The 27,534-nt window shown below is 39.8% G+C and overlaps 1 protein-coding gene across 1 annotated transcript in view; it reads right to left on the bottom strand.

Annotated features, from left to right (window-relative positions):
• Window positions 1-5,234: 5,234 nt before the first annotated feature.
• Window positions 5,235-27,534, bottom strand: part of USP32 (ubiquitin specific peptidase 32) — a 201,966-nt gene continuing 179,666 nt past the window's right edge. The window contains exons 26-34 of the mRNA XM_001503781.7: window positions 27,264-27,475; window positions 23,101-23,285; window positions 18,927-19,013; window positions 17,842-17,962; window positions 12,608-12,799; window positions 10,316-10,604; window positions 8,776-9,200; window positions 7,978-8,070; window positions 5,235-7,477 (exon numbers count right to left, since the gene is read on the bottom strand). Coding sequence (XP_001503831.2) covers window positions 7,304-7,477; window positions 7,978-8,070; window positions 8,776-9,200; window positions 10,316-10,604; window positions 12,608-12,799; window positions 17,842-17,962; window positions 18,927-19,013; window positions 23,101-23,285; window positions 27,264-27,475 — 1,778 coding nt within the window. The 3' untranslated portion in view covers window positions 5,235-7,303. The remainder of the gene's footprint in view (window positions 7,478-7,977; window positions 8,071-8,775; window positions 9,201-10,315; window positions 10,605-12,607; window positions 12,800-17,841; window positions 17,963-18,926; window positions 19,014-23,100; window positions 23,286-27,263; window positions 27,476-27,534) is intronic.

The following is a 27,534-nucleotide window of genomic DNA, read 5'->3' as shown; positions in this document are numbered from 1 at the left end:
ATTCAATAAACATTTCATATGTGGCTGATACTCTGCCCTCTCCCTTTCCCATCTCTCCCAAAGAGAGAGGATGTTTATTTGCAGCTCTAAACCGCAGGGAGCTCTGCAAATAAGGAGTGGCAACAGTAACTTTCTCCAGCTGGCTCAATGAAAGGCCTCAGGCCCTGGGGCTGGCTCCCCATAGCCGCCGAGCCACAGGTGCTCCAGGTACTACCTGTGGTCTCTGCACGGGGTGGGGGGTAGGGGGATGCTCACTGGCTTCCAGCCTACTTGCCTGGCTTTTCCTCCCTGCCCAGATGTACTGAGAGTAGCAAAATGGCTTTAGAAAGGTCCCCCTTGCTGCCACTGTGATTTCCAAACCAAATGAGAATCTCTCAATTGCTGGGGACAATTCTCTAGGAGCTCCTCAGGCCCTGCAGCAGCACCGCGTGATCAACTTGCTGAATGCGCAAAGGTCAAAGGTGCTTAACTGGCCATTTGATCCAGTGCCCTCACAGGTTGCTCAACAGCACCCCACCCCCACGCTCACTTCAACCAGAGCTACTCCAGCCTCAGGCTTTAGCTAGGCGTCCTTCAGATAAAACATAGTTGGAAGAAAGAGTCCAGTCCCAACGTTGTTTCAAAATAAAAGCTGAAGACCACTGACTTAATGCAACCCCTTCATTATTCACCAAGGGAACTGAGGCGCAGAGGAGACAAGTGACCTGCTCAAGGTCATAAAATTCTGCAAGGAGCAGAGTGAACACTGCAGACTAAATTCCTGGTCCATTCCTTTCTGTGGTGTCAGCTAAGATGACCGCCTTGAACTTGGGGCTATGACAACCTCTGACAACCATGGCCATCTCTTGATCCAATCTGGAAGGCTGCCCGATGATTCCCAATATGAAAGTCCCCTTCCCCGTACTGGACCTATGATTCCAGTGAGCACTGGGGTTTAGCCATCAGCAGCAGAGGATCCTGCTGTGGAGAATTGAAGAAGCCCGCCCCTGTGGCCTCCACGGGCCTTGGACACCTCCACCAGCCCACCCTCCTTTTTGGGCCTCATCTCCTCTGTTCTCTAGACTGCACACAGCTATGATTGGGCTCCTTTATCCAGCATGCTCTCTCCCTTTCCAAAGCCCTTCTAGTTTTATCCCACCTCCTGCCTGATTCTTTTTTTCTTTTCCCTCCACTCACTTTGATTTTCCCAGAGCACTTTAAGCCTGGTATCCATCTGCGTTCCTTTTGGGCTTGTGGTAAGATCCAAAGTTCATTATCAAGAGAAATTTCAGCAAAAGTGAATTGTGTATATGGAAGAGAAAGCTAAATCACACAAACAAAAATTTGTTTAGGGGCCAGTCCAGTGGCGCAGCAGTTAAGTTTGGACATTCTGCTTCGGGAGCCCAGGGTTCACCAATGCAGATCCCAAGTGCAGACTTACACACTGCTTGGCAAGCCATGCTGCGGCAGGCGTCCCACATATAAAAAAGGGGAAGATGGGCACGGATGTTAGCTCAGGGCCAGTCTTCCTCAGGAAAAAGAGGAGGATTGGCAGCAGATGTTAGCTCAGGGCTATTCTTCCTCCAAAAAAATAATTTGTTTATAATAAAATAGTCTCAAATAGATTAGTGTACACTTAGCTAAATCATATGAAAATGTTTTGCAACCATACCAAAATACTTGGCAATGTGAGACACTTTTATTATAATTGGTCTGACCTTCAAAGGCCTTCACAACATGGTTTCTGCCTGCTTGGTATGTTCCACTGTGTTCCTCATGCACCTTCACCTCAGCTCTAACAGGTCTACACAGCCTCTGGAATGCACTACCTCTGCTCACTTGTCTGTCTAGACTGCTAGACTATTCTGCATGCTTCTGACAATAAAATCCTGATCTTACTTCATGGTGCAGCTCAATTCTCTTTCCCATTTGGTTTTCCCTAGTACTTTGTCAACAGCCTACTGCCTAATGTCCTCAGTCAGCACTTCATCAGAGACAATTATATCCAGGGAGCTTTGGTTAATTACCATCACTCCTCCTTACATGTGTGCATACGCATATCATCTTTCCCTAATTAGACTGGAAGTAATGATTCATTCTCTGGAGCAGTGGTTTCCATAAACAATCAATCTGCAGACCAGTGCAAACTGGCTTCAAAAGAATCTCCCCTGAGAAACTTATTAAAATGCAGATTCTTGGGTTGCATGGGAGAAGATGACCTCATAAATCTGGGTGTAGACAGGCACAGAATGGTGTAATACAACAGTGATGAGTGGGACCCTTGAATAAACACATTTAACAAGCTCCTAGTTGATTCTGATGATGCTGATGAATTGCCAAGTTGGGAACTGCTGTCCCCACAGAACTCAGCACAGAGCTCTGCACCTAGAACGTGCTCTAGGTTGTTAGCTGTATGCCTCTAGACTGGCAATGAACTTGATCACAACATTATTGCTATGTTATACTGGTGATCTGACCTCTGACTTAATGGGCTCAAAGTCCATGACCTTTCTACTTATCAGAGGGCATAAACTGGTGGCTTGCATCTGGCTTACAGATAGGTTTTATTTGGACAGTACAATGTTTAAAGTTTTTAAAAAATCAATCACCAACATTTCTAAATTGGGTATCTGGTATTAGTATCTGGATTTCTGGCTTCTCTTTAGGGGGGAAAAAGTAACACTGGGGCCCACATTCCTGCATGGCAACAATCAAATGAAACCTTAAGATGGATGCGTGCCCCAGAACTCACCACAGTCCCCACTACTCCCCATTCTCATCCACGGCTGGACCTGCTTTTCTTACATTTTCTTCCCAGCCTGGTCCCTGTAGGCTCTCCGAGTTTGCAAGTCTTGCCCTCTTATTTACTATCTTGCTTCCCATTATTCAAAAAGTTTGGCAAACCTAAAGATAACCTCTTTTTGTTGCTCTTACTTGTATGGGTCTCTGATCATAGGGGTGTGTGAATTTTTTTTTTTTTAAGATTTTATTTTTCCTTTTTCTCCCGAAAGCCCCCTGGTACATAGTTGTATATTCTAGTTGTGGGTCCTTCTAGTTGTGGCATGTGGGACGCTGCCTCAGCATGGCCTGATGAGCGGTGCAATGTCTGCGCCCAGCATCCGAACCGGGGAAACTCTGGGCCGCCGCAGCGGAGCGCACAAACTTAACCACTCAGCCCCGGGCCGGCCCCTATGTATTTCTGACTTTGTTATTTCAAAACTAAGGAACCTGCTGGTATACTATCAAGGAAAACTTGGATCTCTATTCTCTAAGCTACACATTTCGGCTCTGGCATAGTAAAATTCTATATTCAGCCTTTAAAATAGTTGGGGAAAATGTGGCAATTCATCAACTTACTCCAATTCAATTGTATCTGCAACTAAGAAAAGAACCCACAGTGAACAAGGCCACTAAGTGATGGAGAGATTCCATGTAGAATTGCCACCCTCAGCCAGAGAGGTTGTGAGGTTGAAGATCTCCCTCAATTTACAGGGTCATTCAGAAACTAGAAACAAAATGCTTGCCCATCTCTATAAGCTGGTCCTTTTCAAGGTTGTCTTTTTTTGTGTGTGTGAGGAAGACTGGCCCTGAACTAACATCTGTGCCAATCTTCCTCCACTTTGTATGTGGGACACTGCCACAGCATGACTTAATGAGGGGTGCATAGTCCACGCCCAGGATCTGAATCTGCGAACCCCAGGCCCCCGAAGCAGAGTGCGCAAACTTAACCACTATGCCACCAGGCAGGCCCCTCAAGGTTGTCTTTTAAAAACCCAGAGACACTGGCACTTAAGAAGTCATGCTTCATCTTGATGACTTTTTGGATCCTTTTCCTGTTTGTTCGTTTCCTTAAACACGCTACCATTGCTGCTGATTCAACACGTTTCATTCTATACATTTTTAACGTGTATTCCTGTTTTTGGAGAATGTGAGCAGAGAGCTACTAAATTCTTGTAACGTCAGAAGAGCAAGGGAGTAATAAAACCTCTTTGCAAAACAGGAGTGAATCTCATGGGGGTAGAATTTCACATTCATTGAGCACTTACAAGAAACCGTGCCAGGCATTTATATACTTCATTTACTTAATATAAGCCTGAGAGGTAAGCATTCTAATTTTAAAGGCAAAAACCAGGGGCGGTGGGGCCAGCCCCATGGCCAATGGTTAAGTTTGCACGCTCTGATTCAGCGGCCCAGGGTTTCGCCAGTTTGGATGCTGGCCGCGGACATGACACCACTCATCAAACAACGCTGAGGCAGCGTCCCACATACCACACCTAGACCCACAACTAAAAATAAACAACTATGTAGTGGGGGGCTTTGGGGAGAAAAAGGAAAAATACAAATCTTGGTTTTTTTTGAGGAAGATTAGCCCCGAGCTAACTACTGCCAATCCTCTTTTTGCTGAGGAAGACTGGTCCTGAGTTAACATCCATGCCCATCTTCCTCTACTTTCTATGTGGGACGCCTACCACAGTATGACTTGCCAAGCGGTGCCAGGTCCACACCCGGGATCTGAACTGGTGAACCTCGGGCTGCTGAGAAGCAGAACATGCAAACTTAACTGCTGCACTACCGGGCCGGCCCTAAAAATCTTTAAAAACAGGGGCAGGGCTGGCCTGGTGGCGTAGTGGTTGAGTTTGTGCCCTCTGCTTCAGTGGCCCTGGTTTTGCAGTTTGGGATCCTGGGCGCAGACCTAGCGCCACTCATCAAGCCACGCTGTGGTGGCACCCCACATACAACAGAGGAAGATTGGCACTAATATTAGCTCAGCAACAATCTTCCTCACACACACAAAAAAGAGGTAAAAATACAAGGATTGAGGGTGAAGAGCCCACAGCTCTAAATCTTTGACTCAACACTACCCCCTGCCTCCTTGGAGAAAACCACGCTATCTGGAATTTCTCAGTGCTCCTAGAAAGCCAGGATCATTTCAAGACATTACACAAATGAGAAGTCTTCTTCTTCTTCACCTTATCTCCTAAACTGCATGAAAACTATTGTTAAGACCTCATTCATCAATTCTCAGTTCACCAGTAACAGGAATGTGAGCCAAGTTTAAATCAATTCACCTGGTCCCTGCAGGTATCTTGCTCTACCTTCAACAAAGTCTCCACTCTCTCCGAGATGGAGCATCCACTCTATGAGTCAGGCAGGCATTATTCAAGGAGGAGAATTAAAACAGGATCACGGAGAGAAAGGCTGAAGAATCTGACTGTTTTTGTGTTTACTTGTATAGAGGAAAAACAGCACATAGATGCATCCACAGTATTTAATTTGTTTGGATAATAGTTACAGATAAACAAGTACACTCCATATACAATTACCAATACTTTTTTATACAGTTCATATTTCAGTACATCAACACTATTTTATTTACACTTTATTTATGTACATCAACATCTTTCTAGAGTCAGTGCATTGTCAACAAGTTTTATACACTAATTTACAAGGTGAATGTAGTTAATAGTTAATTTAATAAATTTCCTGCTAGTCATGAATTAAAAAAATTAATTACAACCAATATAATAAACACAGATCAATCAACATTAGTAGATTGTGCTACCTGCTTAAATAAAACATCTGTAATGAAATTATTTAAAATCTTCCACTTTTTCATGGGACTTGTCCAGGTAGGAATGGACAGATTTTATATACTGAAAACCATGAAACTATAAAGTCTGCATTTTGTCTGACTTCATCACATTATACCATTTAGGCTACTCCTTCCTACTTGTAATTATAGTCTTCTTCTGAATAGGGTTTCAACTTACACACTTAAGACAACCTTTGCAAATGCTCTGAGAAGAAGTGGATAGTAACCACCCTCAGATATCAGAACATAAATGCTTAATTACATCGGGACCAACTATCAATGAGGAAGGAAGGTAATGGAATCCGACAATTAATGAGAATCAACTTCCAGGGTCCAGATGAATAAAAAAGAGTTAAAAAAAGTGAAATATTTACTTTGAATATATATTTAAAAACAATACAAGAAAAATAAAATGCTGCCTGAAATAAATAACATTTATATTTTTGTTCCAGTCTTGAATTATTGGAGGAAAAAATGAAGTGAGCAAAGAAATATAACTTTTGATGACCAATACTGTGAAATTAAAAAAAAAAAAAAGACAAACACTAAAATAAGAAAAATAAATGGACATGCAAACAAAACAAAATTTTACTTCCTGAAACCACCAATTTCATTAAAAATACACATTATCAGTGTTTGGGATGTGTTTTGTTTTTAAATTTAATATGAAGGGGGAAAATAACCCATTCAAGTTAATTTACAACCCTTACAGCCATCAAATATGAATAAGTTTTGAAAAGTTCATTTGCATGTATTCTCTTTTTATAAAGTGCAAAACAAAGAAACAAAGAAAAAACAACCACTAATAGTGAAAACCATCTAGCTTTGATGTCACTTTGCCTCTCATAAGCTCTTTGTGCAACATGCGCATGTGAAGATGGTGCAAATATTGGCAACTAATCCACCACATTCAGCAGCAGGGGAATAGAGTTTGAGGACACTTGAAGTATCCTCAAAGTAAGATGCCTCTCATCTGGAGGGCCATTTCAGCTGGATTTCCCAGGATGCTTTTTTTCCTACAGGGTCTCCCAACTAAAGCCCTGGGTAGAAGGCACACAGCTCTTAAGAGATTCTCTCTTTCAGACTGACCACTATACATGGCTCTGCCACCAATGACTGGGTGTGTCTCAAACGCAAAAACAACAAAAACAAAGAGCAAGAAAGACATACAAAGTGGGAAAATGGTTTAAAAAATAAACTGAAAAATCTGTGTCCGTGCCACAAGAATCCTTTGCACACCTTCATGATCTTGCTTTCTCCATCTTGTCAATATAATGGAATAAAACTTCAGGAAAAAGGAGGTAGCATATCATGTCGTCCCCAGACAACACTGTAATTTTTTGTTTTACTTTGACTCCAAGGAAATTCTTAGTATTTTGTTATGGTTATTGATAACTCTATACTCACTACATGTTTGTTCATATCTGGACAAGCACAATTGAGTTCTTATTTGGTCCCAGGTGGCCGGTGCCAAACCCTTTTGTTTACAGGCTAAAGGTGGGTTCTGCCTGAAAGTTCTCTACCAGAGAGCTTGTGTGAGACACTTCCAAACAAAATTATTACTACTGTTATGTTAACTGCTATTTTAATTAGGATTTTTATTTTGTGCTTCAGGGTCACAGGATAAAATAACTACATTTAGCCTGCCTTTCAGCGATGCTTTTGCCAAATGTCAGCTACAGGGAGTTACCTCCCTCACCACCAGCCTGTCTAGCAGCCAGAGTGGTAGCTTTACTGTAACACACAGTACTTTTTGTAATCGGACTCAAAGTCTTCATCCATGCTGCTTGTGTCTGCCATCTTTTTGCCATCGATCTTTGGCAGAAATTGTGCATAGTCTATCCCCTGCTGCTCATAGAAAAGGATGTAGGCAGAGTCGGTGTCAATTTCATCAGGGTGAAGTTCCTGAAGGGGCAAGAAAAGTCTTTAACAAAGAAGTCATCACTAAGCTGGCTCTTATTCCTTGCCAGGGAAGGGGGGACCAATTCGCTTTAACTACCTATTCTGATTACTTTCAATCAGCTTAATATTTTGGCTGCCTCATATCTGCCCCTAAAATAAGCCCCATTATTTTCACTGTTTGTTTTTGGGGAAAATATTCTGACCATAGGCAAGTCAAAAGAATGACCAAAAAAAAAAAAAAAGAAAACCCTTCATCAAATTCTAATGGTTCAAAAGACAAGAACTTTTTCTCAGTAACCAATACCCATTTTTTCCCTCACTACTCATGTTTTCATTCTCTACTCTGCATATCATTTTTGTTCCTTTAATACTGAAGGCATCTATATACTGATTCTAGCAGAAATATCTATTTCCTATTCAGGAGAGAGTCCATTATTTCAACAAATGTCCCCCAGATCTGTTGACATTTCTGTCTCTTTTATTCAAATATTGGGGATATTTACCTTACAGCTGCTATCATTGTAACAGTACCACTTGCTGTTTGGGTTTTTGGCATATGTGACGTAATGGCCGCCGCCCAGAATTCCTGAATGGCACTGTAAGACGGGGAAAGTGGAGGTATGTTAGTAGTTGAAAATCCCTGGCCAGGGCACAGTACTAGGATTTGATTAGGAAAACACTGAACACTTAGGAGATTAAGAAAGAATGTTTTGGAATCATTTATCTTTTTCCAAAAACAAAACAAAAAGCAAAATTCCAAATCTCCAAATTTAACCATTTTATAGTTGTAATTTGCTGTGATTGTTGAGGAAGATGAACCTTGAACTAACATCTGTTGCCAATCTTGCTCTTTTTCTGCTTGAGGAAGATTAGCCCTAAGCTAACATCTTTCACTTTATATGTGGGTTGCTACCACAGCATGGCTGACAAGTGGTGCAGGTCTGTGCCTAGGATCTGAACCCAAGAACCTGGGCTGCCAAAGCACAGTATGCCAAACTTAACCACTACGCCACGGGGCCAGCCCTTGTAATTATTTTTTAGAAAGTAAAAATTCCTTAGGAACACACACCTGTGAATGACTTGAACCTGTGACTCCAGTTATAATGATTACATGAGTATTCCCAGCATTACACTGTGAACATCGTGGATTCTAACCAAAAGGCCAAGATATCTACTGCTAACTTTGTCTATCACCAGGCTCAATGCCTAGCAAATAAATAGGCCCTGATAAAATGATGAATGAATGAACAAGCCACTGAAAAATGCAGATCATTCTGAAAACCACACAACAAACCACTTACCGAAATTGCATACAGATTATAAATAGGCTTCACATGAATATCTTCTCTTTGGTCATCAGTGCTGTCTTCTTCACTGTGATTTTCAAGCTGACCATTGCTGTAGCCATTGCTGCATGCCTCATGCTCATAAACGAATCCATTGGCCAAAGCTACTTCATGGTCCTGAGGGGTGACCAGCTCAGGTTGGCTGCCCCCCAGCATGTGCCCTCGGCTCAAGGCATCAACCAGCTCACAAACTTGCCCACTCCCATTCTCTTTGCTGGCATCCAAGTTCTCCTTACTACTCGACAGTTTATTTTTGCTGCCAATCTGGGGTAGCCGGAGCCTCCCTTTGCTCCTCCCTAAAGTCCGTGGGCTGCTGTTAGGGCTGCTGTTTTTGCTGGAGGGACAGCTGGTTCCACTTTTTCTTGATGAAGAAGGTGAACCTGTGAAAGGGAGAGAAGGAAAGATTCACAAATTCAAATGCCACAAGTAAACTGGCCACCAAATGCTAACTTTTAAGCCAACTTCACAAGTGCACACAAAAAGGTAAAGATGGGCATCCTAACTAGCTACTCTTCAGTTCCTATTATGAAGCCAGTAAGTTACATTCTTGTCTTCCTCAGTCAATGCCAAGCCTCTAAAGGCAGCAATGTCCTGAAATTGTAAAGTACCATTAGAAAATAGCAGAAAGGTGATTTTGGTCAGATCCACTTTAAAACAATGTTATTAGACTAAGGAGTTTTACAAATACATATTTTCCTCTGTAAAATTATATTAAAACAATAAGATTATCGATTATTAAGCAGTTACCATTGCTAGGCATGGTACTGGGAACTCTCTATTATCTCTACGTCTCACAACTCCTATAACGTAGTGGGTCTTAAAACTTTTTGGTCATAGCCTCCCTACCTTCTTATATACTCTTAAAAATTGCTGAGGACATCTAGAACTTTTGTTTGTGTGGGTTATATCTCTTAGTTTTTATCACGTTAGAAATTAAAACTGAGGAATTTAAAAAATACAATATGTAAGCATTATTTCACTGACAATATCATCATGTGTCATGCTGGCTCTGCCTCCATTGCACACTTGTGAGAGAATGCGAGTGAAAAGGCAAATGCTGTCTGAGTATTTTTATGAAAATAGTTCTAATCCTCCAAGCCCTCTCAAAAGGTCTCAGGGACCCTCTAGGGCTTCCCAGACCATACTTTGAAAACCTCTGCTGTAAGGGAAGAAGGATGACAACTTGCATTCATGTTCAGTTTATGTGAGGCATTATGCAAAGTGCTTCACTCCTGATGTATCAAATCCTCACACTCTGTGAGCCTGGTATTATCTCCATTTTACAAATGAGAAAATAGATCTAGGGAGGGTGTATTTCTTGTTAAGTCATGTAGCTCTAATCTAGATAGGTCTGATTCCAGATAGGTTCCTTCCACCTCACCAAGCTGTTGCTCCAGAGTGGAAGACAGAGGGAAATATACAGCCTACAGGGGTCCCAGTAAAGCCCCACGCAGAGTGACGTCTGGGCTCCATGAGGTTCCCCAGGCCTCCTCACCTTTCGGGCTACTGATGATGTTTGCACTAAGTGAGGACGGGCTCTTGCTCATGAGCACATCCTCTTCCCCAGCTGAGTTCTGGGCATCCACTTTCTTCACCTCTCCTGCCGGAACCTTGGGCTCAGAAAGGTCGTCCCCCTGGGGTGTGAGTGGTTTACGCTGGCAGAGAGCCGGGTCTCTTGGTACCAAAAAAGCACTAGGGTCAAAACTTTCACGAGGAAATTTAACAATTTTCTGTGATTTTATCCATCGACCATTTACAAATTGAAATCGTTTAAGGTGAATAATCTGGAGAAGAAAAGGTAGAAAATGCAGTAAAGGGTTCTGAAGGTACAAAATTTACAGTAAAAAGATCCAAGTCTAATACATGTGAATGTTCAAGAATATATAACAGAACATTTTTTTCCAAAAAGAATATATTTTACCACGTAACACAGTTATCAGTGGGGCTACTGCCCTTTATATATGTAGCTAACATGGTAATCTCCTTAATTTCATAGCCTGTGTGTATCCGAAACTCTCTTCCAAATTTCTTCAACATCCTACGAGCCTATATTTCCACATCCTGTTTTCTGGGTTCATGACCTACACTGACCTCTACCTATTTCCAATATCATAGAAAATCCATTCACAAACACACTCATAAGGATAGGAGACTACACTGAATACTCTGAAGAAAAATGGAAGAGTTTTTTATAGAGGACACTTACCTAACCTCCAATAGGAGGTCTCTCCTTTCTTACCATCTCTTTTGACTGCTATCAGGGAATTTCACTGTCCTGAAGAGCATAAGAATCTCCCTTCTCTTTTTTGGCTTCTCTTTTCCTTTTTAAGAGCAATGAATTCCTCTAGTATTGTACAGTGTTATTATGCTTTTTAGGGCAGGCACAGATCTTCGGTTGCTACCTCTACCCTAAATGCTTAACGATTCGCTGTCTATATAAAGAGAATCCCTTTCTAAGGGGCATGCTGGTGTATGGATCTAATAAAAACCCATCAAGCTCTCAACACAATATTTATTCTTTATTATTCTTTAAAGACCTCAGAAACATAGCTTTTATAAATGTCTTTACTCCATGACATGTTTTATGTGATGGTTATATGAGTATTTATATAATTGTTGAAACTCATCAAATTAGACATTCAAAATCTAGGCATTTAATTCCACAGTAATTATACCTCAATTAAAAAAGAACTTTACCCCTTCCCACCTACCTGCCCCTGCCCTCTTCTTCCCTTCCCTCAGTTCCCATCCCTCGAGTTAGCTAGTCAATGTTATTAATTTCTTGTGCCTTCTTCCCTGGGAAGTTGTTTTAGTCTAACGAAAGAAAAATCTACATTCACAGTCTTACAGAGTAGTAGGAAGAAGACATGAATACAAAAATACATACACGGCCTGGTTAAAATATACCAGTGGCTTATAGTTACATTTGATATGATACTTCCACCCTTAAGGAAAAAGCTTTCTTTTTTTAAAAGATTTTAATATTATTTTTTTTTGCTTTTTCTCCACAAAGCCCCTCGGTACATAGTTGTGTATTTTTAGTTGTGGGTCCTTCTAGTTGTGGCATGTGGGATGCCACCTCAGCATGGCCTGATGAGCGGTGCCATGTCTGTGCCCAGGATCTGAACTGGCAAAACCCTGGGGCTGCGGAAGCGGAGTGCGTGAACTTAACCACTCAGCCACGGGGCTGCCCCCCGAAAAAGCTTTCTTAAATGAATAGGAAGATTTGTCACTTCAAACTCTCCTGACAAGCAACAGGAGAGTCTCCTAATCCATGAAGAGAAGGCAGAGGTAAAGCAGATCTAAAAGAACACATGAGCCCCACTGCACTTGTGTACACAAACTTGACTCAGCAGTGTGCTGCGACCATGTGACCAAGCAGAGTGGGACTGGAGGTTCCAGGCTTAGCTGCTCTTCTACAGTCCACTAAGCGTGAACCTAAAGCTTCCTCTCTCCCTACAGCCAGCAGTATCTGCACCCTCTTCTGAGGTTCAAATTCACCGGACTGTACCACTTGTGGCACTTCTGACATATTGTTACAAATTGCAGTAATTGGTCTATATGACTTCTCTCTCCTAGGCTGTATGCTCTTCAGGAGCAGGAAGTAGCAAATATCTGTAGAACAATTAACCTCTGTGTGCAACATAAAAACCTTGCACAGCAAAGTGTTTCAAACACTGTTGCACAGTGGGTCTTATTCTCACAAAAAACAAAAACTCCTATTTGTTCATGGCTTCTTTCCTTTATGATAGACTCTTGCTTTCTCAGAGGCAGGGCTGTAACCTACCAGGACCGGGGGAAGCCTCCAGAGATCCAGCTTCTTGGTTGCCAAGCAGTGGGTCTTACACTTGGAGCAGTAGTACATTTCATTTTCCCCTAGCTCCTCCTCACTGGTGAAAGCACGGAGACAGCTGTCCAGGTTGATGGGCTCAGCTTGTGCTCGCCGACTCTGTTCCACACTCTCGTGCTCATCTACAACCTGCAGGTGGAGAGAACAGGAGGCATGGGGGAAGGAGTGGAAGTGAGAGAGAGAGGGAGTTTAAAATGGTCACTTGGCTATGCATCATCCTCTAGGTGACTCACCCTCATTTTTATTCTACATAAAGAAAAAGAAAATACAACCCAAATTAGAGTCTGAGCAAATACAGCATCTGTACGTTTAGTCACAAATATCACATCAATAGCATCCTGGATCAAATTTCTATTTACATGACCACAGCTTTTCTTGAAAGATTTCTGAATGCTTCAAAGTGGCAAAAACAAAAACAAACAAGGAACTGCTTATTTTATAATTTTGAAATCCTAAAACAGCTTACATATGATGAGCTGGCCCTCAAGCCAGGGGTATTGATATTAGGCCATTTATTTTTTAACCAGAAAGACAGAATGTTATTAGTATGCTGCAAGCTTTATAGAGACTAGGAGAAATAATATCACGGAACAGATACCAGACCTGGATTAAGTAAGACAGGAGATAGAAAAGTTCACCATGAGAAGACAACATACCAGTGTTAAATCCCACAGGGCACACCTCATTTGCATATTGATATCATGTAACACAGAACTATCAGAATCTCATGTGTATCACTGCCTCTTGCCTCATTGGGCCCTTTTTTTGGGGAGGAAGATTAGCCCTGAGCTAACATCTGCTGCCAATCCTCCTCTTTTTGCTGAGGAAGACTGGCCCTGAGCTAACGTCCGTGTCCATCTTCTTCTACTTTCTATGTGGGATGCCTACCACACATGGCTTGCCAAGCAGTGCCATGTCCGCACCCGGGAACTGAACCAGGAAACCCTGGGCCACCGAATCAGAATGTGCAAACTTAACTGATATGCCACCGGGCCGGCCCCTCGTGGGGCCCTTTTATGTGAGATGGAAATAAAAGAAACAGCAGGCTCAAAAGAGTGTGATTTTGTTGAGAAGGTCTCCACTACCTGCCCAAACCTCTGTGGTCCTGTTAACCAGCATGCTAGGCTTTGGAGCAAGAAAGTGGTAAGTATAGGAAAGGAGAGAGAGGAAAGGGGAGTAGTTGTGTAAGGATGCGTGTTGGAGGTTGTGTAGGATCAGGAGGAGGGAGAGAAGCAGAGACCTAGAAGGCAACAGAACAGGAAGAATTTTTCCCTCTCCAATTCTTGGCTGTCACTTAATAATCAATCAAGAATCATGGTGGTTGAGGCATAGTATCAGGACTATGAATGCTACCATGAGGCTTCACATAGGGATCTTTTCATTCCAAGGTGGAGCCTGGACTGCAAGTCCAACAATAAATTCCTCTCTTTCTGGCAAAGGTCACACACATGTCCATCACCTGACTTATTACTCCTCCCTTCCAGAGGTGAATTGGTTCTCTTTGATTGAGGCAATTTCCTGAAATCATGATGGGAACACTGGGCTGCCTAGATTACAAATGGGCACAGCTCAGGACATTCAGTTTAGAATAGGTTTTCAGGTACGACTTTTTCCCTACATGAGAGGATGGCTGAGTCACATGCTATCAAATGCTTCCATAAATTGCCAAGGATGAAGTTGATCATGAAATTCAGGGTTTTATTTTAGTTATTTTTCTTCTCCCCAAAGCCCCCCAGTACACAGTTGTATATTCTAGTTGTGAGTGTCCCTGGTTGTGCTATGTGGGACGCCGCCTCAAAATGGCCTGACGAATGGTGCCACGTCCGCGCCCAGGATCCAAACCCTGGGCCGCTGAAGCGCAGCACATGAACTTAACAACTCTGCCATGGGGCTGGCCCCAAAATTCAGGGTTTTAACATTGCATCATCATCCATTTCTAAAGAACTCATTTAAAATAGGGAACTTAGAGGAAAACTCTTCTTTTCAGAAAGCGAAACCTGGCTTGACCTTGGGTCACTGACTACTTTGCTGATACTCTTATCATCCTTAGAGCTGGTTATCCAAGGGAAAAACTGACATGCTTCAAAAAGAAACATACTGTATTATGGTTGTTGGAATCAGAGTAGAAAAGGAGGTGTACAAATACAGTAATGTCTTCTTTCTCACAGTCAGTTAAACATTATCTTTATTATGTTTCCCAAAGATACTTTATGGCCAACCACAAATTACAGTAAGCTAGTAAAGAATGTTGCTTTTTATTGACTATATTTTCTATGGAACATACAGGCTATAGAGTTAGAGGGAAACTGGGAGGAGGGAAGACTGATAAAAAAAATATTTGTGGACTGACAATAATTTTTATATATCAACAAAATTTCCCTAAATGACAAAGATTCCCTTTACCTCTTGGGATCCATTCCCAGATCCTCTACTATTAATAGTCTCAATTACTTATTGGCATCCTCTTCCTTTTTTTCTAAGATGCTTGAAAGCTCATCCTTAAAACAAAACATAAGGAATGAAGTAATAGCTTTCACACATTATAAGAGTATTAGAAAAAGAGGGAGATCTAAGAAGTTATCTAGTTTAATTTTCTATTGAGGAATATGAGGTCCAAACAGGAAAAATAAAAAGAATAAAAATAATTGCCTATTTTTTTTCTGCTCACCAAATAAAATATTCATGTAGAAATTTTGGAAAGCAGAGAAAAATGTATAAAGGCAGGGATCCTTTTATATTCTTAATACAAAGGCAAACACTGTCAAAACATGAGCAGATTTTCTTCTGTCCTTTTCCTAAATAGTATTTTTTTATATTGAAGAGATTTTTCAGGACATAAAATTTTATATTTTGCTTTTTAAAAAAACAACCTGGGGCCGGCCTGGTGGCACAGCGGTTAAGTTCGCATGTTCTGCTTCTTGGTGGCCCGGGGTACACAGGTTCGGATCCCGGGTGGGGACATGGCACTGCTTGGCAAAAGCCATGCTGTGGTAGACGTCCCACGTATAAAGTAGAGGAAGATGGGCACAGATGTTAGCTCAGGGCCAGTCTTCCTCAGCAAAAAGAGGCAGATCAGCAGTAGTGAGCTCAGGCTAACCTTCCTCAAAAAAAAAAAAAATTAAAATAAAAAAATAATAAAAAATTAAAAAAACAACCTGATATCACAAGTATCTTCTCATATACATCATAAAAACTCCTTGTAACCGTCATTTTCAATGACTGCATAATATTTTACTCAATTAATGTATCACGTTTTAGTTAACCATTCCTCTAAGGTGGGACAAATATAAGTTGTTTCTAATTGTTTACTATTCTAAAAAATGCCATGATGAAGATTTGTCAGCAAATTATAGATTATTTCCCTAGGATCAATTCCTAGAAGGGAAAATCACTGGAATAAAAAACATAAAACGTGGGCAATAATCTCAATTTTGAACCAAGGTATCTCCTTTTGTTTACGGGATTCTCTAAGCACATGCAAAAACCACATGTAGGAAGAAATTAAGTCATGTGGCCCCACTCCCCAGCAAGGCAGGATATCTCAATAACAACTTGGTTTCCATAGTGCCCTAAGAGCATCTCTAAAAGTGGAAATGGGATGAGATTTAACAGGTCACGTAGACTTTTCTTCCTAGAAGCAGGATGTCCTCCAGAGCTTTTCAGATTGCACACTGGGTTTGTTAAAAAGGGAAAGAGATTTAGAGAGCCAAATAATTTCTCACTTTTGACAGGAGTGTCTTATCACAATAATGTCTTGTCAGATCTTGTGCTAACAAAGATTTAGGAATCTTTTTATCAATAGCTAAAATGTTCCCTCCTCAAACAAAGCATGGCTGAGGTTACTGAATTACCTTGCTAAGTGAGCATGATATGATAGAACATCAACTTCTCTTCAGCTTCCTTTAGCCCAATAATCTTTCATTTGGCCAGTATCCACAAATTACACTCATCCTTGGCCAGTGAGAGCTGCCAGGAGCCTCAGACTGTGTGGGGGCATATCTAGGGATCCAAATAAGGAACTAGGTCTGGAAGTGGTAGTTTCCCTACTCACTCCTCAATAGCACAAAAAGACAGAAAAGTCAATGTTCATTACTAACTTATTTAAAGGGTATACTTGGAGGAATAGTGAAGGAAATTTCCATCGACAGCCATATAAACACAAGAGCCACTACAATTTTTCATGTGACTAAAAAACCTCTTTTGATTCTGTTGCTTTTGCCTCTCCATCAGATTCTTCCTATCTCTACCGACCAGCTGTCTAATCAATCTACCCTTCAAACAATATTTAGCAAAAATTTTTAGGTATGGAGTTCATATTCTTTTTGAAGTAAAGTTTTCAAAATTTCAAAATTGCTCTGGCCAGAGAGTGGCAGTAGAGAAATGCTAAGGGTGAAGAACAGTCACTGAGATGCACTCTTAGGTGCCCAGTCTCAAAACATTCAATCCTTTCTCTAATTTTTCTGATCACTATGCCCATTAAAGCCAGCAGCTATAGCTCTGGGATGCATCTGAGCTAAGTAACTGTGGTTATCAAATGTTGCAGCTTCAGTAATAATTAATAAGCAGACAGAGAGATATGTACTGCTTGGTATGTCATGGCCAGAGAATATATTTCTTAATTACACACAGAGTTTTGTTACAAGATTTACTTATTATTAGTATTTTTGAAATTTAATGCCCCAATACAGTTAACTCTAATACTGGGTAAACTCACATTCACGTAATCATGTCACTATATTAAGTGCCATAGAGAATGCCAATGAATGTTTGTCTGGTTCTATTTAAATTGTCTCAAACACAGGGTCGGCCTGGTAGCGCAGCGGTTAAGTGTACACGTTCTGCTTTGGCAGCCTGGGATTCACTGGTTGGGATCCCGGGTGTGGACATGGCACTGCTTGGCAAGCCATGCTGTGGTAGGCGTCCCACATAGAAAGTAGAGGAAGATGGGCACAGATGTTAGCTCAGGGCCAGTCTTCCTCAGCAAAAAGAGGAGGACTGGCAGCAGATGTTAGCTGAGGGCTAATCTTCCTCAAAAAAAAAAAAAAGAAAAAGAAAAAGAAAAAGAAAAGAAAAGAAAAAAATTGTCTCAAACCTAAATGGCATGATATAATTAAACTGGGAAAAACTTTATATATAAAAGGCATCATCTTATGGTGGCCCTAAATACTTACCCTTTCCTGTGATGTTTGATAGCGGAGGTGAAGGGCTGTGGGGTCCCAATCCACAGCAATATAGGCATTTCCAATGAAAGCTCTGTCTTCTCCACAATCAATTTTACACCCTCTGCAAAATCTAAAGGGGGGAAAAAGATCTACTGAGGAAGAAATAATTATGAAGGTATCCAAATTTTCTTTATCTGAAATATTCTCCCTTTCTTCTTGGCGACTTTCTTTCTTGGGCTTCACAATTTGTCATGGGCTTCTAACTTTAGACTGCTAAATGCATGAACAGATAATAATAATTATTAGTATTTCAGGGCATCGTGCTTATCACTTCTCAAGTTTTGATTCTTCAAAGCACTTGATAATCATTTGTTAATCCACATCAATATGTGAACTTTATAGCAAATAAATAATATTGGAATTGGATATCTGAGAAAATACACTTCTAAAGAAATCTAAATCCAGTTATTTAATGCTCTGAGGTAGGACAATTTATCTGGTATAACAACACCTACTTCCTTGTTTATAAAATGACACATTAAATAACTGTATATAAAAATTTTTTCGGGGGGGAAGCATGACAAAGTCATGGTTCCAACTCTACTTTAAACTCAGTTAGATAAGTTTATTACAGTTCTCTGAAGGCTGACTTCAGCACTCAGGCATTTTCCAAGCTGGAACAGTACTGACCAATCAATCTCCATAACTCTTTATAAAAACCAAAAACAGATTTCTGGAAAAGTATGGTAAGTAGACTATGTTCTACTGGGCTCAGAATTGCTAAACTGATTTATATTTAAGGAGCAGAACTAGGTCTGGAATTGGTACTTTCCTCACTACCAATAGAATAATAAATGTTGATCATAAACTATGAATTTGATGAGGACCACAGAGTTCATAAAACCAGTTAAGTCTCAAGAGCAAAATTTAGTTATGGATCTCACCAAGGAAGAGATAAATGAACAATTTCTAAGTTTATTTCAAGCTTTTCATTATTTACTATTATTTCTAAAAACTGGAAACCTTATGAAAAAGGTATAACATCTGAAGCTGCAATTCTACTAAAATGTTTCTTTTGCGGAAGGTCACTTTACCTATACCATGGGCACCAAGCACAGGAGTTCCCATCTTTCTGCACAACTCGTAGAGTGAATGGATATTGATAGCCCATACTGTCATCACTGAAACAGAACATAAACCAAAGAGTATAAGAAACATTTCTGATTTGAGATCTCAACTCCTTTTCATCTTCTCTTCAAGTTACCCTAGAAAGGGACATCTGTCATAGCATTATGCTCACGTTGACAGCTCATTGCTGCTTATCCTAACCCATTAGCTGCAGCCCTGTACCAATCACACTCAGCATCCATGCTGTATCCCTGCTTACAGAAGGGCAGACATACTAGACTGCCAGATGTCTCTAAGACAGACCATGTGGTCCACGCAAATTTTATAAGATAAGCTAATCATGAGATCAAACACCAATTATCCTTCAGCCTTAATTCTATCAGAAGGCTTAATTCACTTTAAACTAAAATAAAAATTAGACCTTTCCATGGCAAGAACATTGACACAGTACAGAAGGCTGAAAAGTCATAATGGTTTTTGGAGTAGCTGACTAAATGTATATTTAGAAGTTCCCTTTAATCAGAATCCCTGATGTGGCACCTGCTAGGTAAGCCCTTTCCCCTGCTGTAACTACTCAATGCTATAAGCTATATAACATTTTTAGAGTAACGCCTTTTGACTGCAAGATAGCCTTGAGAGCTTTCCAACTTAAAAAAAAATTTATTCATCCTTGCACCCTTGCAAGGAATATAATGTAAGAGCAGTACACTTTATGGCTCATTTGGCAATTGGTAGTGGCTATTACATGGCTTTTGAAGGTAATGAAACCATAATAAGGGCAAAAGTGAGTATTGTACCATGTCTGTCACAGGAGTTCCCATCTTTCTGTATGACTCGTTGAGTGAATGATTATTGATATCCCATGCTGTCCACTATTATGTCCAAATCAGGTCAAGAGTAAATGGGGAATCAAAAGAAAGATAAAAGGGCAAAATGACCAGGCAGCACTCTGGCAGGGAACTGTGCAGCCTCTCTCGTCTGAACACTTTCTTTACTGTTTTGCTCTAACTGAAGCCTGGCTTTCCTGAGGACTCTGCTTCCTCTACAGCCTATTAACTGCTGTCTTTTCTCATATATCCCAGAACCTGCAGGTGATATGGGTCTCCTCCTCACTCTTCTTTGCCCCTTCTAGATGATTTCTCCTTCTTTACCCTTCTAAAAAATTCTGGTTTCTTTGTACTATGTGCTATTGAATTATACCACCTGCTATTCCTCTTTGGTAGGCACATCTCTTCTTTAGTCACCAAAGATTTTAGCACTCAGTTTACTGTCTTTCTCTCCGTTATTTCTCCTGTTATTACTCTTGGTGATTTCAATATCAATGTAACTTAGCCAGCAACATCTAGGCCTTCTCTCTTCCAACAATAATTTTCTCCATCCTATATGATCTTCTCACTCCAATGGTTATATTCTAGACCTTGTCAATTGGTAGTGGCTATTACACGGCTGCTGAATGTAATGAAAACAATAATAAAGACTTTACTATCTCCAAAAATCTCAGTTCCAAATATCTTAGTTTGCAACAACGATCTCCTGACTTTTTGAATCACTTATTCAAGTATCACTACTCTTTTGACCCAAGAGAAACCCCTAATCACTGCCCTCAAAGCCTAACTTTCCTCCTCATCCACTGTCCCTCAAGATAATCACCTTTCGTAGAGATCCTCAGTTGCAGGAATTTGTCCATTTAATCTAAATTTTCAAATTTATTGACATAAACATCCACAAAAGTAGAGAACTGTACAATGAATCCTCATGTATTCCATCACCCAACTGCAATAATCATCAACTCTTATTTCAACTATACCCTTCTCTAGCCCCACTAGATTCTGTGACTCTGTTTTTTTAAATTCTGGTAAAATATATATAAAATTTATCATTTAACCATATTTAAGTGTACGATTCAGTGGCATTAAGTACATTCACAATGTTGTACAACCATCACCACTGTCCATCTCCAGAACTTTTTCAGCTTCCCAAACAGAGATTCTGTATCCATTAAGCAATAATAACTCCCTCTCTCCCCTACCCCCAGACCCTGGTAACCTCTAAACTATTTTCTGCCTGTGAATTTGCCTTTTTGAGATACCTCATAAAAGTGGAATCATTCTTCTTTTGAATCTGGTTTATTTCACTTAGCCTAAGGTTTTCAAGGTTCATCTACGTTGTAGTATATATCAGAACTTCATTCCTTTATATGGCTAAATAATACTACATTGTATGTATATACCACATTTTGTTTATCCATTCATCTGGACGTTTAAGTTGTTTCTACCTCTTAGCTATTGTGACTCACTAGAGTCTTCTGAAGGAAATCAGAGGCATTTTACCATTTTCATCCATAAATATTTCAGTGTGTTATCTGTAGAAGATAAGCTCTTATCTTTTTAATGTCTGTAGGACCATTATCTCTTTAACTTACTCCAACCTCTATGCCCTCATCTACACCACTCCACTAAAACAGCTTTTGCAAAGGTCACCAAGGACTGCTATTTTTATCAAATCCAGCAGCTAATTCCCAGTCCTTTTTTTTTTTTTTTTAAAGATTTTATTTTTCCTTCTTCTCCCCAAAGCCCCTAGTACATGGTTGTATATACTTTAGTTGTGGGTCCTTCTAGTTGTGGCACGAGGGACACTGCCTCAGCACGGCCTGATGAGTGGTGCTAGGTCGGCGCCCAGGATTCGAACCGGTGAAACCCTGGGCTGCTGAAGCAGAGCACGCGAACTTAACCTCTTGGCCACAGGGCTGGCCCCCCAGTCCTCTTCTCACTCACTCTCTCTGCAGCATTTGAAACTGATCAATCTTCTTTCAAACACTTCCTTCAGTTAACTTCTGGGACACTACTCACTCCTGCTTTTCTTCTTATATCACTGGCTGCTCCTTCTCAATCTCCTTTCTTGCCTCTTTCTCCTCTTTTCAATCTCTAAATGTTGAAATGCATCAGGAATTAGATCTTGGGCAACTTCTCTAACTTTTACTCTCTAAATGATATCATCTGGTCTCAGGACTTTAAATACTATTTGTTGATGACATTTATATCTCCAACAAAGACACTTAAATCCATTTCCCATTTGAAAATATAACACACATCTTCAATTTAACTTGATTCCTGTTGCTTCTGGTCAAAACCTGCTCCTTCTCCTGCCTTCCTCACGTCATTAAATGGAATGAGGAAACCATTTATATGGTTTCATAACCATAAACCATTCATAAATAACTGCTCAGGCTGAAAACCTAGCTTGGGCTCCTCTTTCCCTCATACTCAATATCCAGTTCATTAGCAAGCCCTCATCTAGAAGCACTTTTAATTCAATTTTTAATCTTGCCCTACAGTCATTTTTACTAAATACAACATTCATCAATTAAATTGTTTATCTATTATTTACAGTTTTCCTTTAAGATTTACCTTAAGCCTTATCCTAATCATCAAAAGACTCCATACCATAACAAATAACCTATCAGCAAAGAGAACTTCTTTACTCAGTTAACACAGAAACAGAACTCTTACTTGCACCATGATAGCAAGAAAATGTTCTGCAGTTCAACTGAAATATAAATGAAGTGCAAAATCCTAACAACTGTGAGAAATACATTTACTAATCCAATATATCAGTGATAGGAGGAATGGAAAGAAAACAGAAGATGTTTATTTTCTTTACCTGGATTTACGAAATTATCCTATTTTGTTAAAAATGACATGGTATGGAAACAATCCAACTGAATCATTAGTTATGGTATGAGACTTTTCTCAGAGTTCATGTATAGATATGCACACTAATGCTCCCATTCTGAATTTCAGAGATGACACAAACTTCCTGATGAATTCATACCCTCTATTTTTGTAATAACAGAGGTCAAGGATATTACCTGAAGCATTTAAAGCATTAGCAGTAAGGATTTAGGCAAGAGATTAGAGAATGAAAGGACTATTAGACACTAGAGCTTCTAGGTGATGAAAAGAAGTTATAGTCTCTCCTACTCAAAAGATTAAACCAAATGGTTGAATGTTCTCTGGATAGTTCTTCAAAGAGTGATTAAGCTGACATGGAATGGGTCTTATAAATCACACAGAATTCATACAAATTCTTCTTCTTCTAGAGTTTGGAAACCACAGGTCTAGGCTAATCCCCTAAACTCACCAATCCTGAGCATGGTTACTAGCTTCCTGAGGTGGAAGTGGGCTGGCTAATCGAGATACTTGAATCCAAACCGCATCATATAGGTCTTTCTTCCGGGTATGCACGGTACATGGAACAATCAGTGGCATTCCAAAGAGGCTGGGGCGATTCTTCTGAGATGACAGGAAATACAGTTCTGTCCTCATCTGTATGTACAAAGAGAAGAGAAAGCTGAGAAGACAGGCCTCTGATTCTTCTCTTTTGTTCTTCTACAACTGCCAATAAGAGGCATCTACTATTTTCAAATTAGTCACTACCACTCTTCTCTTTATTTAAAGAACCATCTTTATTAATATGAAGAGAAATGGCTATTGAAAGTGAAGTCACTGAAAGGCTGAGGTAACTGCCAATTTCAGAGTTGCTGTCTATCTGTCAAACTTGGATTTTCAGCATTTAATGTTTTCAAATTAGTTTTTTCTTATAAACATTTCTCACACACACTGAATCATATGTAAAAACTAGTGATAGTTTCACAGTTCAAGGCTTTTAAGCAATTAAAACCCCTTTTCTAGAAAGTATGCCAGTAAACCAAAAGTCCCTCAAAATGCAATTCTCTAAGAATAAGTTGTTGATAGCTATTGTTAGAGCAGCAATTTCCAAACGTTCGGAGACTTGCGAAATCCAGTCATTTAATTTTCTAACAACTTATCAATCTTCCTAAAAGAAAGTGAGTGACTTTAGTTTTTAAAATTTTTAAAATACATGATAGATAGAATAAAAGGTGAAGTTTAAAAATATTTGCTTTGAGTATGTTAAGAAGATTTTTATGATATTCCTTAATACAAGACATACTGCACAGAATTAGCTTGGAAATGGTTTCTTAATAAAACAAAAGTTTAGATTAATATAAAGGTTGGTGAGAGTTCAGGATTACTCAAAAAAGCTGTTGAGCGCTTGGACATTTAATTCTTTGGTCTTTATGTAGTAGAGAAGCTAAGTCAACAACTATAAACTCACTAAAAGTTAGCTAGTTTCTAAGTGAAAAAGACTCTTTTATTTTAGATCCTCAAGCATTTTATTTTGCCATTGTTAATTTCAGCTTCGCTAAATACATGAATTTTAGACCCCGTTTCATGTGTCGGTATTATTACAAGACCCCAGACATGTGGACAGAGTTCAGAATAACTATTTTTTTAAAATCTAACAACTTAGATTTCTTTCCCGCTCCTTAAACTTCTACTTTTCTTCTACTTGAACTCTCAGCAGATGAGATCATTTAAGCAATGATCTCTTTCCTCTAGTCTTCTCAGTGTATCTTTTCTAAACCTACACAATTTTCATCCTCTTGAAGGTAACTTCTCCCAGTGCCCTAGAGCCCATATCTGATTGGTTCCTCATAGTAAAATGCTCCCAGTTTACTGCAGCAGGAATTTTCCTTTTGTCCTCTCCTAACAACTTTCTCTCTCACCTGAAAAAACTTGACCTACTTATGCTAAATTCTTGCGCTATTTCTTTCCTTGGTTACACTGCCAAACTTTTCAGTTTTCAGTCTTTTCAACTTCTCTGGTCCGTGTAACTACTTCTTTCTTTCTTTCTTCTTCTTCTTTTTTTTTTTTTTTTAAATAGATGTGTCCTTAGTTGTGTCAGTACACTGTTTTTCTATTTCTCCCTTCATTCTCTGAATATCCTTGCCTATGCTGCCTTGCCTTATTGCTCTTCTTTTTCTACCCTGTAGAAGGGAGTAGAAGAAAAATAAACCGCTTTTAAAGTAGTTCAACCATGAGATCAAAAGGGTTTGAAAGAAGAAGGTAGCAATAAATATGCAAACAAAATGGTAAATTCAAATAGTATTTTGAAAGAAGAAATTGAAGGCATAGTGATATATTGAATATAGGGTTTCAGAAGAAAAGAAAAAAAATCTAAGAACATTCCAACCGTTTAGCCTTTAGCATGGAAAGATTGGTGTTCCCTTTCACGAAAATAACGTGAAAAGGGAGCTAACTTCAGAGAGAGAGATGATAAAATCAATTCGAGGCATTCCCCAAAGCAGCTGGCTAGATCATGAGGGAAACTGGAAATAGGGGAATGGTTAAAAGGTGAAAATTTAGAGCTGACAATATGGCTTTATGGTCCAATAACTAGAAAAATCTGTACATACGCTTTAGCACTTACCAAGCACTTTATATAACATATAAATAACTGAAGAGAGCAGTTTCCAAAGAAAGATTTAAAAAGTGCACTGGAATTCTTAATATATGATCTGATAATGCTTGGTAAAAGAAAGATAAGGGGAAATGCATGAATCACTCCATTATTTTAGCTGATGGGACCCGTTGGAGCTGTGCTTAAAGACAATTCCACGTCACAAATATATCCCTTAATTCTCTAGGCTGTCCCCTCAAACAACCCTGTCCAGAACATGGTCAACAGAACATCATCCACATGGTCAGAAACTTTCTTTAAGTAAAGAGTTACTAATTCAAAGGGGGAAAAAGTGCACTTCAAAGAATTATTACAAAGCAAATAGCTGTGTAATCACCAGTCAGGTCAAGAAACAGAATACAGACAGCACTCCAAAAGCCTCCCTCTTGCTTCCTCCCAATCACAGATTCTTCCTTCCTCCTAAAGGTAACAATTATTCTGAATTTTATGGTAACCATTTTCTTGCTTTTCTTTATAGATTTATACCGTATGCATATACAGTAAATTTCATCTTTCATGTTTTTAAAGTTTTTTTTTCAAGTATGCCTTTTGGTGAGGAAGATTGGCCCTGAGCTAACATCTATTGCCAATCTTGCTCTTTTTTTTTCTCCCCAAAGCCCCAGTGCATAGTTGTATATCCTAGTTGTAGGTCATTCTAGTTCTTCTACGTGAGATGCTGCCACAGCATGGCTTGATGAGCGGTGTGTAGGTCCATGCCCAGGATCTGAACCAACAAACTCTGGGCTGCTGAGGCAGAGCACATGAACTTAACCACTCAGCCACGGGGCTGGCCCCTAAAGCTTTTATTTATAAACAGAATGATATAATTTGTATTTCTTTTCTGTCTGGCTTCTTTCCCACATTATGTTTATGAGATTCAGTTATGTTGGTTACAACTATAAACCCATTCATTTTCATTACTGTATAATATTCTATTGTATGACCATATCTCAACTTTCTTATCCTTTCTACTACAATGGGGATCTAATGTTTTCATTTTGCGTTTTTGGCTTTGGGCTATTACAGATAATGCTGCTATGAATCCTCTTACACATATAGCCTGGCACATGTATCTGTTGCGTGGATACTTAGGAGCAGAACTTCTTATCTTTAACTAGAAAACTGTTTTCCAAAGTAGCTGTGTTAATTTACACTCATCGGCAGGGTATGAGAATTCCTGGTACTCCGTTATCCTTACTGACACTATCAATTTGTTTAATTTTACCTATTCTGGTGGCTGTGCAGTGGTATCATACTGTGGTTTTAATTAGCATTTCCCTGATTAGAGGGAATTTTTGAACAGAAGTAAAGGTAACTAATGGAGTTTAGAAATTATATAGCAGTCCTATTCTCCATTTTAAAAGTAGGAAACTGAGGCCCAAAGAGCTCAATCAGCTTTCTAGTGGCAGAATTAGAACTAAACCTAAGTCACTCAGCTCCTAGTCCACTGCTCTTTCTACTCCACCAAGTTGCCACCATATACAATGACTACCTCTTTAACAATTGTCCAGTGATCAGTTTTCAAATCTTTGTTTTTTAATCAGAGTCAGCCTTTAATGAAATAGCCATATATTAGTCTACCAAAAGAGGATTACGCACAACTTGTCTTGCTAAAGAATATTCTTGTCCTCCCCCCACCCCCCTGCTCAATGAACAAACAAAACCTTCTCCAGAGGCATCCACACTTAATAGGGCAGAGAAGAAGATGCACATGCTTACAGGAACATATAGGAGATACAAACTTTTCAAAGAAAGTAGCATTCAGATGCACCAGCTGTCCTGCTGCTTCTTGATTATATGAATGAGGAATGTCATTTCATATAGGCCATCATGTATAGACTAAATCCTGGCTCTGATCATGTACAATAACATACGCAACACACTGAAAGTGCATGCAATGAAGATAACACAAAGACTGAAAATGACTGTTTCACAAACGACACTGGCAAGACCAGCAGTAACTTGCCTAACGTTAAACTAACCATTTTTCGGTGGACTGCAATAATGTAGCCTGTAAAAGGATTGTCAGGAAGAGACGGCATATGACCATTCACCATTCCATTTGTGAAGTTCTTCTCAGTTCCACATGGCACAACAGTGTTTGGCATTCCATTGGGGATGAATATTGATCGGGGCAGGTCCCCATTGGTGGTTAGGGTGAACATTCCATTTGTAGATGGGGAAGAAGAGAAATCTACAAATTCAAAGATAAGTACAGCATCATAAGCCTGTGGTACCTTCATCTTTGCTCTT

Source organism: Equus caballus, chromosome 11 (genome assembly GCF_041296265.1).
Source record: "Equus caballus isolate H_3958 breed thoroughbred chromosome 11, TB-T2T, whole genome shotgun sequence".
NCBI lineage: Eukaryota > Metazoa > Chordata > Mammalia > Perissodactyla > Equidae > Equus > Equus caballus.
This window is presented reverse-complemented; position numbering and strand designations above follow the sequence as displayed.